Below are 18,093 nucleotides of genomic sequence, written 5' to 3'. Positions count from 1 at the left end.
CAGCAGTCAGACATCCCTCTCACAATCTGGGACTGCTGGTCCCCAACTGCTCGCCTGCCTGCCTGCCTGATTTGCCCTAACCACTTCTGCCTGCCAGCCTGATCACCCTCTAACCACTCCCCTGCCAGCCTGATCACCCCCTAACCACTCCCCTGCCAGACTGATCAACGCATAATTACTCTCATGCTGGCCTGATCGCCCCCAACTGCCCTCCCCTGCTGGCCTGATTACCCACAACTGCCCTCCCCTGCCTGCCAACTTGTGGTGGCCACCTTATGACCACATGGGGGTGGCCATCTTGTGTGAGGGTGTGACGGTCAATTTTCATATTACCTCTTTATTATATAGGATGGTAAATAAATATTGATTTATTAATAAGTTTATTAATTTAGTGATAGACTATTATTCTGGGAACTGTCATCTAAATTTTATAGAAAATTTATGAAAATTATAGAAATGATTGTATTCCCTCAGATAGAGACCTATGGAGAATCCTTACATTCAGGCAAGATGATCACAGTCCCGGGTTGACCATTTGTCTGCTAATGGCCACTTACAAAATTCCAGTCATATTGCTGATGAAAACCAAACTATTCTACACAACAAATATTTATTATTTTCATACTGTATGGCAGACACAGGACAAGCCTCTCAATTTCCAGGAAAATTAAGACATGGGCTCTTTTTTTACATAGCCCATGGGAAGGAACACACACACATCAATACATGTACAAGTGCAGTGGAAATGTGTACTACATAAGGTGGTTCCATTTATAGGGGAGCAAGGAAGTCAGTAGAGGATGATAGAAGGGATATTTGATTTAATTTTGACAAATACAAATATTCAGGTCAGACCTATGGGTAAAGGCCTTATTGCTAGAAAGGACAAAAAGTATGAAGGAATAATGTTGTAAGGAATGATTGAACTTTAAGGTAAGTGCTGGATTTGAAAGGTAATCAGTTAGAAAATCTAATCTCATAAAGGGTCATATGTACAAGAAACTATAGTAGTTGTTGTTTTTTTTATCTGTGCAGGATACATTCCAATACCTCCAGTGGATGCCTGAAACCATGGATAGTACTGAACCTTTTATATGCTATCTTTTATTCCTATACATATACACACACATTTTTACTTAAAGGAATATTATTTGGCATATCAAGATTGTCAGCATCATTAATCTTTGGGGCCCTTATTCAGTAAAATAATGGTGACTTGAACACAGTGCTGCAATACCATGACTCATTAGTTGATCTGAAAACTGAGATAAATATGCAGTGACTAATGGGTGGGAATCATACAGAGTGTAGATACACCAGACAACGGGATGATTCACATAACAGGTGAGGTGGTGTGAGATTTTATCACACTACTCGAACCATGAACAGTTTAAACCTTATGAATTGCTTATTTTTGGAATTTTCCATTTAATATTTTTGGACCATGATTGACATTGGGTATCTGAAACCACAGAAAGCAAAATTGTGGATAAGTGAGGAGTACTATAACTGGTCTTATTGGTCATTTCCTTTCCTAGCAAATGAACTTGAGCTACATAACATTGATGTTTATCATGGAAGTGGCTTAGAGTTTACTTTAGGTTAGTAATCAACACATTGCTTTCTTATTCAGAAACTTGACAAAATGTCTTTATATAAATACTAGAGGCCTGGTGCATGAATTTGTGCACAGGTGGGGTCCCGAAGTGGGTGTGGGGGGCAGATGTGATCGGCCCTCTGGGTGGGCTGTGGGACATACTTACTGGCCCGGGATCTGGATCCTTCCTGCTGACATCCGTGCTGGTTCTTGGGAGCCACCTGGAGGCCACTTTTATATTTTTTCTTCCTTGTGGAGCATCTAGGGAGGGGAAGTGGCCTCAGTGTCCTAGGCTGACTTCCAGGAGGCCAGCAGCGCTGTCAGGGATCTTGCTGGCAGCACTGGTCCATTGGTGCCTGGCCTGTTCTCCAGAGATTGGACCTGCAGGACTACTGAGGGAGGGAGTGGCTGGCACAGGGCTAGTGGGCCACCGGGACTGGTCGGTCAGCTGAGCGGCGCTCCCACTGTGGGAGTGCATGGATCACCAGGGGAGCAGGTGGAATATGAAAATACTGCCTAAGTTTAAGTTGGATTGTGTTCGTAGATCTTATTACTAATGCTCCCCTCTTTGCCTGTTTTTATAGAAGAAGTATTAGAGTGTTAGCTGCAGTGCTAGTTTTCAATATGCTAATTTCCAGAAAGTGGTTAGCAACTTCTACATGGTTATGAATGACAGGTAAGGTTCCAGAGGATATTTTAAAACCATATCCAGCAGTCTTAGAGACTAGAGTGGGATAATATTGTGAGGAAAATTTTAAATCTTATAAAGTGACTAGGGGCCCGGTGCACAAAATTTGTGCACTGGGGAGGGGTCCCTCAGCCCAGCCTGCCCCCTCTCACATACTGGAAGCCCTCAGGGGATGTCCTACAGATGGCTTAAGCCCACTCCCCATTGGGAGTGGACCTAAGCCGCAGTCTGGCCTCCCTTTGCAGGAGGCGACTGGCTGATCAGGGGAAGGCGCCAACCCCATCACCCCACTGCTGCAGCCACTGCCAGTCACCGCAGCCACCAAGGTATTTTCATCAACACGGACTCCAGTCTCTTCACCATGAAAAAATGACAACTTTCTTTAAGCATTTTCAAGATGTGTCTTTCAAAGGATATGATATTTCTTTCTTTATTTTTCTTTTTATCCTCACCTGAGGATATGTTTCCATTGATTTTTTTCACCTTCCCTCCAATCGCAGGCTCGGCCCCTACCCAAGCCTAAAGCCTCCGCCCCAGGCTTTAGGCTTGGGAAGGGGGACCCCTGACCCTCCGATCGCAGGCTCAACCCCTTCCCAAACCTAAAGCCTCTGCCCAGTGGCCGTCTGGGAGTGACCTAGGTGCTGAGGAGGTTCCCAGGACCCAGGTGTGTATGCAAATTAACCTTCATCTTTGTTGGGTTAATTTGCATACTCACTCTGATTGGCTGTGGGCGTAGTGGAGGTACAGTCACTTTTCATGTTTCTCTATTATTAGGTAAGATACCCCTTTCTTACCTAGGTTTAGATAAAGAAATGAAGTACAGAGTAGGTAAGTGAGTTGTTCAAGGTTACCTAGCAATTTCATTTGTACAGGCATATGTGCGTGTGTTGTTTTCTCTTTTGCTTTATTTGATGGTTTACACTAAGCTGGCACTTAAGTCTTTACACATATTCACTTGGTCCAGACATTTTTTAAGGTAGAAAAGAAGTAATCAGGAGTATCTACCGAGATAATTTCATATTATTTCACTGGCATATTACTTAAGTTATTATTCCTTCTCATGTGAACAAATTAATTAGTGAACTAATAATAAATTATTAGTAAGCATTTAGCAAGGGATTCATTTACAGATAATTAATAATTATCTAGTTTTAATGGCACTTCTTAATCACTCAATACAATTAAAATATAAAATTACAAGTATTGACAGGTTTCCAACTATAAAGTCACATGAGTAGTAAATGTCTTTCAATGGCTCCAAACACTTAAATTTTTTTAAAGTGGCATTTCCCTGCATAGTTCAGTGCAATCCAACATTATCATTTTGATTAATAGCAGCGAAGATTCAGTTTACACGCTGTGCTCTTGCTATAATATCTGAAAAGGTAAAAGGAATAAAAATAAACAAAATATCCCAAATACTAAAATGATGGTCTGGTTGCCTTAATTCAAAGATTTTTATTTCTCCCAGGGTTTAAGCATGTCTGCACCTCTTTAGATTTCTGGGTCTGGAATTGTGTTGTTTTGACTTTATTTAACGGTCTTTATTGAACAGCCACTGTGTAAACTACACACCAAGATTTCAGGAAGTGATATGACAAGTAGAAACCATGCCCTCAATGAGTTTATAAAAAGGGAAGAAGCCAGGGTAACAACGAATAATAATAATATAAGGGCAGGTGTAACATGTAAGTGTATGTATGTATATATGTTTAGAAACATATATAGGACAATTTCTAAGCATGGGTGGAATGTTACTTGGGAAAGAAGAGAATTTATCTTTAGTAAAAGAACGACCATCACTGATGAAGACCTGATTAGTGTTCTGAGGAAGGGGAAGGAGAGGATGTAGGACGGCTGAAAGGAGATTATTCCAATAGAAGGAGCTTGAAGATGTGGCTGGTATGTTTACTAGGCTCAAGGGCATTATATGAGAGAACATGTGGACCCACAGGAAAAGTGATATTTGCAGGAGATCTCTGAAGTTCACATGTATATGCTTATTTTGTTGAAAAGGCCACGGCATGCAGTGGCTTGTCTTTGGTGGCTCAGAGAGCATCCCAAATAGGAGGAAAGTTCTGGTCTATTAGCAATACTGGTTTCATAATTCTCTGTGTATCTGTTTGTTCCAGGGTTTTAAAAATGACTTCCTCATTAAAATGTTCTGTATGGTTATTTCTATTGGGTTAGACTATCTGAGGGCAAAAGGACAGTCTTCCTTTTTACATTAATTTAAACATTCAAAATGAATTAATCTCTTGCAAAGGGGAAGCCTATTTGAGAGTACAGAGTACATTTAATTGATGAAAATGGTTTCCATGTGCCTAATTATGCATGGGAGATTAAAAATGCAGGCTTTGCCACAACAACAAAAAAAAAAAGAAAAAAGAAAAAAAAGAAAGAGTGGTCAAATGACAAAACCAAAAACTACTTACATTGAATCACAGAATGGTTTTATGTTCTAAATATTATGTTTAATATTTTCAATAGTCTCTTCCCTGTAGTTATTGTACAGATGCCTACATGTATACAGATAATCATGATTTATCAAAGAACTCTGGGTCTTTCCTAACTCTGCCTGCTCTTTGATTTTCATAGTCATGTGATCCCCACACAATGCAGAGAAGAACCCGCCATCTGCTGAGACCCTCCCTGAGCTCTAGGACATGTGCTGAAGACTCCCAGGTGCGGCCTTGCCTCCTCAATGAAAACTGCTTCCAGTTCCAGTACAATCTGACAGGTATGCCCTTTTCCCGTAGCACTGACTAACGGGATTAAGTTTGCATGGGTTTTCGTTCTCCAGATTAGGACTGCCAGTAAAATGTGCAAATCCATTGCATGGCAGGCTGAGGATTTGACATTTCCAGTGTCCCTCTACATGCCCAACTCTCACCATGTAGATTCAGCAACACCACCTAGAATCTCTGAATTCAAAGATGCTTACAAAGATTTGACAAAGTTTCAGAATCAAGTTGAATTAACTCATGATAAACTGAAACAATAAAAAATATCATGGAATATTTTACCATTTAGGAAAAGAATATAATCATTCTGTCACAGAATGTAGCTCTTTAATGGTCTCTGTTACTTCAAGAACTTCAAGCTTGTGATGCACTTGTTCTATGGGTCTCAGTAAGAATGAATGGTAGGCCTGCCAGACATGGCTGTTTGAGAGGCAGTGGGAATCATAACAGCCTCATTATTCAGCCAAATGCTTAGCTTTTTCCTGGACACCACAGTGTCTAATACCAAAGACTGTTGAGTTACATTGATCTGCTACCCACCATTTCCTGCAGTAACAGATATACAAAAGGCCACAAAATGTGAAACCATGTTAAGTCTCAGTATTGAACTCAATACTGATATCTAAACTGCCCCCAGAGCAATACTGGTTTCTGGAGCAAATTCCCCACTGACATCCCAGGGGCACTGCTGAGATTTCTCATGTAGAAAACTTGGTGGGAAATTCTGTGGGGCTGTAAAATTGTGTTTATAGGTGAAGATGATCTCATGTTTTCCTCTTTTAAAGGTGCGTCAGAACCTTGGTTTTCATATAATTTTTTTCTGAAATACAATTAAATTTGCTTTACTGGAAGAGCATGTCTTTAAAACACTGATTTCATTATACAAAGTTTGCTATTCCTATTAAACTTTGGTCATCTAACAATTATGGAAAATCTCCTTAAAAAGGGTCTCATTGCATATGATCAAGGATCTTCCTTTGTACCCACACCAAAGGAAGCAGGAGAATATATTCTAACTCAAAGTTGTCTACTTTGTAATGCCATGAGCCAAATCTATAAAATCTTCTTTGATGAGAATAATTTTTAAAAATTAGAATTTTGAGAATAGGCCATATAGTTCTAAACAGGTTGAACTCTTCCTTTTCTACAGTGCCTCTTTGGCTTCACTGTACCAAATTGTTTAGCTAATTATATTTATTCCCTGAAAACATTTTCAAGTTCACATCAAAGACTAGCTTTGTTCCTGGGTTATTTTCTCTCTCCACGATCCCCAGCAACTAGAGGATGACAACCTTGTTTTCCTTTCTGATCCTGGTTAGTGAGTGTCTTTCCTTTCCTTCCCAGCCAACTGTGAGAGGGTTCCTAACAAAGATTTGGCCTTTTACCTTAAAGTACACATAGGAAGTTAGTTCACTCATATTGATTTGATTGTTTTTCTATGAAAGAATTGCATGATGTCTTTAAACACAGCTGAAGTGGTTTTAGAGTTATGTACACACCGTCCTCCACCAATGCAGATAACCTGAGGTTGTAGTTTGCTCACATGCCCAGAATTTTGAAACTCACTGTGGTGATTCTATGCCTGTAGAGTGGAGCACGTGCCAGCTGAGTGAAAATGCGACCTGTGGGCAAGGCGTCAGAACCCGCCTTCTGAGCTGTGTGCGCAGTGACGGCAAGCCAGTGGGCATGGACCAATGTGAGCAGGTAATTTGTTTATGTTTGTATTCAATTGGTAATAGTATAGTAGAGTTATATCTCACTAGTTTCAACTTCATCACAATGACTGGGAAAGGTCATTTGGCACTAGGGATGTGAGTTAATTAAAAACTATTTTGTATGATTTTCAGGGAATTATTTAGATGTACTTGCTGACCAGCAAACTATTGACATCAGGTGACTCTAATATTTAGATATGACTCTGTATTGGGCAGGTGATTCATCTGCATATGTGATAAACACTGTCCCTTCCATATAAGATGAACACTGACATTTGCTATTAGAATAGTCTGCTTTCTTAGTATCTGATTGTTATATAATTAATTCAGTTGTATTTTCCTTTTCAAACTAAGTTAAAATGTCTCCCTACCAAGTTTCAAATGAGCAGGTTCAGAATTTTTTCCCTTTTCTACCTATGATAAACTATATAAAGTATGTATAAAAGCTGTTCCAAAGAAGTCAGCATTACTTCCCAATGTACAAGTGAAAAGCACTATGGGGGAAATATAATAGAAATAAATATGACAATATGCTTTCACACTATAGGAATCACTAAAACAATCTTTCAAATAAATTGAAAATATGGGGCCAGTTAATTTAGATTGCCACAGAAACTTTTTTAATAAACTAGCAAAATAATTGTTGTCCCATGTCTCCTAACATAAGGGGAATACACAAGTAGAATTAAAATCAAAACAAAATCTTCCTCCTCTAACATGATTTAACATGTTAAGTATTGTCATGACCACACAGTCTCTAAACCAAACACATAGTTATAGACCAACACCAACTCTGAGACCAGACCATCTGAAATCGGATGTCCCATTTGGTGAAATTCTGAAACTGGCTAACACATGGCAGAGTTCTGTCTCCCAGAAGTCAGTGATTTATTTTAACATTTTATTTCATCATCTCATCTGCTTCTCAAGAAGTTGTAGGCTTCAAGAAAAATAAATTCACAATGTACAACAACTCCAAATAAGTGAAAAATCTTACATTCAATATGTATAATAAATCTTTTATTTCAATACAAAGAAAGATATAAAGTTTTCATTAATAGAAAAACCAGTTTCTCTGCTTTGCAATATCATATGTCCAACAAATATTTTTTAAAATATTAGTTTAAAGAAGTCCCAAATTATTAACCTAACTAGAATACCCATACTCTTGTATGGATCATACATTCCCTGTGGTAATTGCCATGTTGCCCACTTGCCAAGTCACCATTAATTTCAGCTTGGTATGGACATTGCTAACACCTAACATGTGTTGAAAGTCAAAATTTTCCTCAATGTGCACATGGTATGTGATTCCTAAAGCAGAACTTTTTATTATTCTTCCTGTGTTTCTTCTTTCACTAAGACCTCTTCTACTTTGATCACTAGACAATTTGTAGATTTTGCCTAGATATGGGTTTCAGAGTGGATGAGAGGAAAGCAAACTCTATCACCAACTTTCCTCATGATTAAGCCCATGATTATGTTTTTTTTAGCATAATTGGTCTTTTTAATAAACTTTAGATGGGTTATTGATTTGGGCTTTACTGTTTTTATTTATGTTTTAGCCCAGCTAGCTGTTCATTTTGGCTCACCCAGAAGTGCAGGGTGCTTGCATTTGACACTGAGCATCCTCTTGGTCCCCTGCTGGCTGAGCAGGGGACCAAGAGGATATAACCGCCTCCTTTCCCAGCACCCTAATTGCAGGTCTCTTCTACAGTTTATAAAAAGAAATTTTGGCTGACAATTTTGATTTTGTGAGGTAAGGACAGCCATTTTATGCAACTGCCATCAATTTAAATAAGAAAGGATATCCCCCTCCCCCCCAAAAAATGAAAATGATTATTATCTAGAATAAAGGGCAGTCTTTCCCATAGAAGGATAATGTTTTGACTTGATGTTCATTTGAATTATCCGATGAAATCATATTTCATTTCCATCCGCAGCATAACTTGGCGAAGCCACAGAGAATGAGCATTCACTGCCTGGTGGAATGTGTGGTCAATTGTCAGCTCTCAGAGTGGACAGCTTGGACGGAGTGCTCACAGACTTGTGGCCATGGAGGTATCTGGTTCCCTATGTATGTTCACACTAAACAATTTAGTTTTGAGTATCTTTCAGTATGCTGTAGCTTGACAAACGGGCATTAAGGCATGTTGGCCGGTTGGAGGCAACATGAGGCTGACACAGGGAGTAGAGAGAAGCTGGCCTCCTCTCAATTCTTTATGATCAGGCAGAGATTGAAGAACTGCCTGGGAACAGTGGCCAACGCCGGAGGAGCTGCTGGCCATGTGGGGCAGTGTTTATTCAAAAGGTCAGAAGCTCAACCAATTATACAAATGTTGGCCTCTATTGTTTTTGGAAGAAGTATGTTTTGTATAAGTAAAGCTGGCTCCTGTGTCAGGTAAACGCCCACATCAAAGTGGCTTAACATCATAGACTACACTAATTTTTCACTCACGAAAAGGGTAGAGTAGCTTTTGCTTCACAAAGTCAATTAAGAATACAGATTGATGAAGGCTCTACCACTTTATTATTTTTATTTTTTATTTTTTTTTAATAAATCTTTATTGTTCAGATTATTACAGTTTTTCCTCTCTCCCCCCCAACTCCCCTCCACTAGGTTCCACCCCCACCCCATGCCCCCCCCATTGTCCTCATCCATAGGTGTAAGATTTTTGTCCAATCTCTTCCTGCACCCCCCACACCCCCTTCCCCCTGAGAATTGTCAGTCCACTCCCTTTCTATGCCCCTGATTCTATTATATTCACTGGTTTATTCTGTTCTTCAGATTTTTTATTCACTTGGTTTTTAGATTCACTTGTTGATAGATATGTATTTGTTGTCACTTTGTTGTTCATAATTTTTATATTTACCTTTTTCTTCCTCTTCTTAGAGAATACCCTTTAGCATTTCATATAATACTAGTTTGGTGGTGATGAACTCCTTTAGTTTTTTCTTGTCTGTGAAGTTCTTTATGTGACCTTCAATTCTGAATGATAGCTTTGCTGGGTAGAGTAAACTTGGTTGTAGATTCTTGCTATTCATCACTTTGAATATTTCTTGCCACTCCCTTCTGGCCTGCATAGTTTCTGTTGAGAAATAAGGTAACAGTCATATGGGTACTCCCTTGTAGGTAACTAACTCTTTTTATCTTGCTGCTTTTAAGATTCTCTCCTTGTCTTTTGCCCTTGGCATTTTAATTATCATGTTTCTTGGTGTGGTCCTCTTTAGATTCCTCTTGTTTGGGGTTCTCTGTGCTTCCTGGACTTGTAAGTCTATTTCTTTCACCAGGTAGGGGAAGTTTTCTGTCATTATTTCTTCAAATATCTTTTCAATATCTTGCTCTCTCTCTTCTTCTGGCACCCCCATAATTCAGATGTTAGTACACTTGAAGTTGTCCCAGAGGCTCCTTACACTATCTTCATATTTTTGGATTCTTTTTTGTTTTTGTTTTTTCTGGTTGGGTATTTTTTGCTTCTTTGTATTTCAAATCTTTGACTTGATTCTTGGGACCCTCTAGTCTGCTATTGGATCTCTATGTTATTCTTTATTTCAGTCAGTGTATGCTTAATTTCTGATTGGTCCTTTTTCATATCCTTGAGGGTCTCACTAAATTTCTCAGAGGTTTCTAGAAGATTCTTGAGTAACCTTATAACCATGGTTTTGAACTCTTCTATATCTAGTATTTTGCTTTCATCTATTTCTTTCATTTGTGACTTGTTTCTTTGTCTTCGCATTTTGGCTGCTTCCCTGTGTTTGTTTCTATGTACTGGGTAGCTGCTAAGTCTCCTTGAGTTGATAGAGTGGCCTTGTGTGGTTGGTGTCCTATAGAGTCCAATGTTTCAGCCTCCCCAGTCACCTGAGGTGGACTCTCTTGTTGTACCCCTTTGTCGGATGTTTGCACAGTCTTGTTGTAGTTAACCCTTGATTGCTGTTGGCATCACTGGGAGGAATTGACCTCCAGGCCAATTGGCTGTGGTGACCAGCTGTGTCTACACTAGAAGATCTGTTGCACAGGAGACACCCTTATGGGGCAGGACTTGTTTCAGTAGGGCTTTGGTGCTCACTGAGTCTGCTCCTTGAGTGTGTCTCTTATAGATGTGAAGATTTGTAATCTGGTATGGTCTCACTTTGACCACTGGGAACACTGGCACTTGAATCTCCAAGGAGGTGCAAGGTCAGCCACTGTCTGGGGCCGCCCAACAGGAGCTACAGAGACATCTACAGATTCCTCCTCTTTGTATGGGGTTTGGAAGTGCCCAGATGAGGCCCAGCTGTGAAGCAAGGCAGCTGCTGCTGCTGCAGGTAGTGGGCCTTCTTTTGGAATCTCTGGGGCTCTCTGACCAGGCTGCAGTTCCTTTTAGGCTAAAGAACAGGCCATTCATATGCAAAAGCCGATGCGCACAGCTTGGGTGGGATTGTAAATTGGGTGGGGCGGGGTCTCTGGGAATCACCAGGGCAGAGAAAACAGCAAGAGCTGCCCTAAACCTGAGAAGTCCCTGTTTCTCCTTATCCTGCGCCTCAGTGCAGGAACAATGATCGCTGCGAGCACCTCTAAGAGAAAGCTGCCCTCCAGTTCCTGTCCTGATGCCAGACAGTCCAGTTTCTCCCCTTATGTGCCTGGGTCCCCCAGAGTCTCGCCTGGAACTAGAGTTCAGAGCAAGCAGGAGCTTGTATCTCCCTCCCGGTTTAAAGAGCAGCACATCCAGGTGCAGCACTTTAAGTGCCTCTGTACCTCTTACCAGTCTCAATGAGCTTTCTTCACCTCTCTATTTGTGGAACTTCTTCTCAGCCAGCTTTCCTGAGGTTCTGGGTGGTAGTTGTCCTGCCGTTTAGTTGTGGTTTTGATGTGGTTGTGAGAGGCAGCAAGTATAGGTGATTATGCCACCATCTTGATTTCTCCAAGGCTCTACCACTTTAAAATAAACAAGTTTCTCAGGAGAGTTATACCCAGCTGGTTCTGTGGAGGTTTTTATGGAAGAGGTTAGAAGAAGCATACATCTTTTCCATTTGTATTCTACTAGACAAAATTTAGTCCCATGCCCCAGCTCTATGCACGGTGGTAGGGCAGGAAATGAAGTTTCCGTAATGGCAAGGAATGCAGAAGGCAATCAAAATCAGAAACAGACAGCACAACAGTCCAGCCACCAGGCTACAGTAGGGACCACAACATGTGCCCATGCAAGGAGTGTAGCAGGAGCGTAACAGGGCCCTGACTGTTGTGGCTCAGTTAGTTGAGTACCATTCCATGCACTGAGAGATCGCCAGTTCTATTCCCAGTCAGGGCATATGCCTGGGTTGTGGGTTCAATGCCCAGTAGGCAGCCAGTGAATGCTTCTACCTCTCCCTTCCTTTCTCTCTAAAATCAATAAAAAAAACGTATTTTACAAAAAGAGTTTAACAGGAATGAACACAAATGTGGTTTGGAATAGCTCTCTACTCCTGAAAGAGAGTTACAATTTATCATGAGTAAATGTCAGAAATTTGGAATAGGGGCCTAGAAAGAAATCCAGTTATGTGGCAAGGCACTAATCAGAGGAAAAGAAAGCAAGATGAACTGCAAGTTGGAGGCATCATGAAATTGGGGTGGAGGAGGGGGTGCCATGATATTTGCAAGCAGTTGTCTAAAAGTCGTGTGCCTGGATCACTGGCACTAGAAATGGGCTCATTTCTGAGCTACTCATGAAGGCGTGTGCTGGGGGGCCTTATGTGGGGTTATCTGAAAAATGGAGGCAGGATGCAGCATGGAAAAGGGGCTCATCTGTGGACTCCACTGAAGATCCTGGAAAGGGCAGAGCTAAAAACAGTAGCAGACTATGTATGAGGAAAAGGTAGCTAAGGAAATTGAAAACTATTTCTGCAAAGAGCATGACTCAAAATGAAATATAGGAATCTCAATATCTAAACAGAATGTGCATTTCCTGCACAATTTAGAGCCTGCAAAGAACCTCTGAAGACTAAATAGTAAGTTTAGGACCAACATTTCAGTGATTGATCTAGAGTTCCTCAAATTTTCTGATCAGCAGCATGGCGTAACTTCCATGGGCATCCACTTTAAAGTTGTGTGGATTCAGGCTCATAGTGCAGCTGCTTAAGCTGATTAAGTTTTCTGAGTGTCAGAGACAGCGGGAGCACCCTCTGACTCTCTGCACGGCTCTGCTGATCTGAGTTGCTCTGAGTCCATATATTCTTCTCAATTGTTCCCAACTATGCCAGGGCTGGTTCCTTCTTGAACCCTTCCCATTTAGTCCAAGCTCCTCCTTTATCCTTGGCTCACTAGTTACAAGTGTTGGGTCCGAGACCCTCTTCCTTGGGCTGGGCCTCCTAGGACACCAGGTCTTAGACGGAGAAGTCATGAGAGGTTGTGGGTATATAAGATTGAGTCTTTATTGAGAAGCCAATGGCCACATAGACATCAGACAAGACAATCCTTCACAGCAAAGTCCATACAGGCAGGCAGCCTGATACCGGCTGGTTAAAATGTACATCTTTCCCACAAAGCAGCACTAGTCTCTGCACCCACAGCTAGTAACAGCCGCACACTGCCTTCTAGACTCACCGCCTCACATCATAGTGGTACCTAAGCTCTCTGGCTCAGCACACTGACTGGTTAACATGGTAGTGATATTTGAGCTCTCTCTGAGATCTTAGCCTTGTGATACCAGCTCTCAACTCAGTCTGAGCGCTCTAGCGTCTCCTGCACACACACACGCTACATTCTCTGTGCCTACCGCCTCTGCCTCTGCTTCTCTGAGCTCCCTAGCCTCTGCTCTGCCCAGCTGCTTTCTCTCACTAGCTGGTCAGGAACCTGTTTATTACTCCAGAGACAAAGAAGGCGAGTTGCCAACAGTGACATCAATCATTTGGGTTACAGAAGGGCACAGCATACCGTGAGATCGCTGCAGCCTTGCAGCTGTGTACGGTATCCTGGCCTTGGGCACCCTGACTACGCTCATGCTCAACGCGGCCTTGGCCATTCTGGTGTATTTGACAACAAGGCCTCTGTGCTCCCATTGGCCTTGACTATCCAGGGACCCTGGCATCGTTCCCACACTGAATCTCAGCTTCTACAACTATAAAATGGAATTCATGCACATATTATAGGCACTGATTTTGATTTGAGAACTGAATGATGTGATGCGTGAAGGTACCTGGAATATGTTAATTTAGTATATGTTCATGTCCAGCTCCATCTTCCTACCCACCAGTATTAGAAAGAGCTGTCAGAAACTCCCTAGAATCTTTTAAAGATTAGTCCATAGGCTCAGTCACTCTCATCTCCCACTCTCATATCTCATCCTTTTACCTCACTAAAAATCCATATGCTATAGTCATAGCCTAAGTGAACTTGTAAAATTGCAAATCTGAACCCTTGTTTTCCTCTTGACTTCAAAGTCATCAGTTCATTTTCCACAAGCACACACCTATGTGCCAGTTACAGCTGGGTGAGTTGAGGTTGCAGCAGTAGAGGAATAAAAGATACTTTCCCTATTCTCATGGGGCTTGCAATCTAGTTTAGGAAAAATAGGCAGTAAATAAAGAAATAAATAGGTAATATTGTATGTTGATGAGTCCACTAAAGACTCATACACATGAGAGGCGTCATTCACATCGGTGATGTCTTTCTTCAGAATGACTGGTTCCTCTTTTGTCGAGTGGTGACCCACCCGGGTTATCCCACAGCCATCAACACTGCAGCCTTGTCTGTGTGGGCCTCTACTGGGATGTGTGGCTCTTACAGTGGTAAAGGGTAGAATGAAACAGTAGAGAAAGGATGAAGTCCTGTATTGTCAGCATGGTCCACAAGGACATGCAGGAGCTCACCATGCCTGCCTCTCTGTCCCCGTCACCCTCCACTGTCCAGTGGCTCTCTGTGCTCCAGTGTAGCATAGTTCAGGCGCATCCTTGAGTGGGTACTGCCCTGTACCTTGGCACCTTTCCTTGTGTGAAGCATTTCATCATCACCCCCATTATTGCCTCTTACTACTTTTTATCATGCATGAATTAATTTTTTTTATTCTCAACCAAGAATATGTGTATTGATCTTAGAGAGAAAGGCAGAGAGAAAGAAAGACATGTTAGAGAGACAGAGAGATAGAGACATCATAGAGAGAGAGGCAGAGAGAGAGAGAGAAAGATAGATAAAATGGACCATGCTGACAATACAGGACTTCATCCTTTCTCTACTGTTTCATTCTACCCTTGACCACTGTAAGAGTCACACATCCAGCAGAGGCCCACACAGACAAGACAGCAGTATTGATGGCTGTGAAGAGAAACATTGAATGGTTGCCTCTCAGACCTGCTCTGATCAGGGATCAAACCCGCAATCTGGGTATATGCCTTGACTGGGAATCAAACCCTCAACACTTTTGGTGCATGTATGATGCTCCAACCAACTGAGCCACCCGGCCAGGGGATTAATTAAATTTTAATGATTGTCTGTCTAAGGGGCAAAACACACTGTTTGGTTCTTCATGGGTGAATATCCCCAGTTCCCATGAACCACAGTACCTGGCACATTGGAGAATTTTCTCTTAATATCTGTCATTGCACAGGTGGTTCTGGACTATCAGGGGAAGCTTGAACGGGAAGAACTTACAGACTAGATCCCATACCCAAAGGCATCCAGCCCCTGCCTGTTCCCTCTCCCCCAACTAAATACAGAAAACTTAGGTATCATCACCTAAGAATATGTTCAGTGTAAGGAGACAGAAAATGTTGGTTATAATTTTCCTGAAAGTCTTCATTCTGCCACTGTGCTAAGTCAGTGAAACATGACAGATTGTCATGTTATGCTAACAAACGACCTTTAAAAATAAGACCCCAAATTGTAAGTGTAACATTAAAATTTCACTTTTAATTTTTCAAACAGTTTTCTATTAGTGATGTGGACTCATCAGACCCTGCTTGTCTACTATAAAGAAAAACAAACAAACAAACAAAAAACTCATTCCAAATCTGAAAATTCTAGGCAATTAGAATGTAAATTCACCTTTTATAATCCTTAGAATAATAAACAAAAATAAACAATCAAAGATTCAATAGGAAAAGTCATTGTGTAAATGAATGCACAGTGGAACCAGGGAAGGAATGTTAACTACTCGAGAAATCTAGTGTATAAAGCGCTTATAAATCATCTAAATAGTATCCATTGGTGCATAGATAAGGCATGAGTTACAAATCACCTCTAGCCAATTTCAGATGCTCTAGCACAGCAATTTTGAACTGGTATGTTGCAAGAATTGTTAAAACATGCAATACCTGACTACTTAGGGGCACTGACCTCTTTTCCCTTCGATTGCCTAATAAAAAAATGACAAAAGCCAACAAGAACAATAGCCATCTGGTGTGAATACATCAAAAGTATACCTACTTTTGACTGCTTGGCAAAAAATATATTTTTTGGTGTGCTGCAGAATTTTAGTAATCATTTTCTATGTGCCATGAGATGAAAAGGTTGACAATCGTTGCTCTAGTAGGATAAGTTCTTGGGAATCTTTTCTTGAACCCTTAGATGTTTTGATCTCCTAAATCATCAGGTATAATAATGCCTTTTTAAAAATATTCCTTGATCCTGAAATCTGACAAACCCTCCAGTGCTCTGCTTTATGTTAGGACCCACAGAGAAAAATATAAACATGAGTATTTTGGGTTATATTTGTGCCCACCCTCAATATTAAAAAGAATAGAGCAGTACCAAAAAATAGGAAACATGGCCTTTGAAATGTTAAGCATCTACCCTCAGGACTCTGCTAAGACAGCCTTGTGGAATATTATATTATCCCTCACCAGTTACCAAACTTCCCCATTCCAATCTTCCAGCTCCAGCCTTCCAGCACCACTCCTCTCTTTACCCTGTGAGGTTTCCCTAATCCTCACACAGCACAACCTAAAACAAGCAATAATCACAAGCAGAATGGTAATGCTCAGGTGAACTCATTTCTTAAAAGAGACCAAAATGTGGAGCTGAAAAGGTTGGGCACCACCTGTGGCTCGTCTATTAAGACAGTCTGCCAGCAGCTGTCTTTTTGTAGCAGGCGCTTGCTTTGTTCCCCCTGGTCCTGGCAATGGGGCAGAGACCACAAGAGGGGGTAGAGATGATGGAGTCACGTTAAAGCGGGCTCGCAAGTTGCGCGGGAGTCTGACTTCAGCATCTGTGGCTCTTGGCTGACTTCTTTATCAAAGGCAAAGGCTCACACGGTGGTCTCTGTTCATGAATTCACTGGGTTGTCAGGCAAAAGCCAGCGAGATGGATCTCTGGACGTGCTGCCCCAGGAGCCACACCTCACCTTCAAATCCACAGGACCACATGGGCCTGAGGGGCAATTTTTAAATGAGTTCTTTCTTCCTTTCCCAGGGTCTGGAGTGTCTCTTTAATGTACACTTGATGCTGGGCATGTATACTTTCTAATTGTGTTAAAGATTTCAAGGTCAGAACAGTTTGAATCCAATTTAATTTACATTAGAGAGAGAGAGAGACTGATGCTAAGCTTCCACTGGAGGGATCTTTTTAGATAGATTTCAAAGATCAAAGCTTGTAATAGAAGAGCTTAATATTTGGATTAGTCCTAGTCTTTGTCTGTTGAATTTGCATCACTTCAGTGGAATGGAGAACTCCCTAAATTTAGCATCTCATGAATTACTCATGATGATTACTTAATAACATTCTAAGAAAGGTCTTAATCCCAGGCTATGATTTTTTTCTTATTTCATGTTTTTAACTCAATGTATGTGAGTTTATAATATGTTCCTATACTATGTCATCTAGCCTGCCTCTTGTGATTCCAAAGTGGCATATCATTTTTCTATCAACTGTAGCCCATAATGAAAAAATAATCTAATATTAATTACAAGCCCCACAACTTTTAAATTTCCAGCTTTTCTTTTTTAGATTTCAAAAGCAAGCAGTGTGGTGTTCTTGATCAGACACAGTCCTATCATTGTAACAGTTCAAACTTATTTACTGTATCAGTTAACTAGTTCCTATGACAAGAGAACAGGAAGCCACATGGTAGAATGGAAAAAAGAAACCAGAACACGTGTGAGCTAGAGCTGGTATTTCCATAGCAAGTCCTGGGACTTGGAGCTGGTCTCTGCAGAACTCATTTGCACTATTTTTTTTTAATTTGTGAAATGATAAAATATTACATTAAGTACTTTGCAATGTCATTTGTGCAAAGGCACAATTATTGGTGCCAGGGATGTTTTAGTAATTTTTTACAGGAGTACTATGAAGTATAGGCATAATTTTACAGGTGAGGTGATAAGAATTAAGCAACCTGGTTAAGGTGATGTGGCTTTTAAGTAGCAGAGGAAAGACATGAACCAAGTTCAGGTGTTTCCAAG

The 18,093-nt window shown here is 41.0% G+C and overlaps 1 protein-coding gene across 1 annotated transcript in view; it reads left to right on the top strand.

Moving 5' to 3' along the window:
- THSD7B (thrombospondin type 1 domain containing 7B) overlaps positions 1-18,093 on the top strand; it is a gene marked incomplete at its 5' end in the record, with an annotated part of 754,786 nt that overhangs the window by 707,569 nt on the left and 29,124 nt on the right. The window contains 3 exons of the mRNA XM_079782710.1: positions 4,884-5,025; positions 6,618-6,733; positions 8,688-8,805. Coding sequence (XP_079638836.1) covers positions 4,884-5,025; positions 6,618-6,733; positions 8,688-8,805 — 376 coding nt within the window. The remainder of the gene's footprint in view (positions 1-4,883; positions 5,026-6,617; positions 6,734-8,687; positions 8,806-18,093) is intronic.

This window comes from Cnephaeus nilssonii, assembly GCF_951640355.1.
Source record: "Cnephaeus nilssonii genome assembly, chromosome: 10".
Classification (NCBI taxonomy): domain Eukaryota; kingdom Metazoa; phylum Chordata; class Mammalia; order Chiroptera; family Vespertilionidae; genus Cnephaeus; species Cnephaeus nilssonii.
The sequence above is the reverse complement of the archived record's forward strand: the minus strand, read 5'-3'. Positions and strand labels throughout refer to the sequence as shown.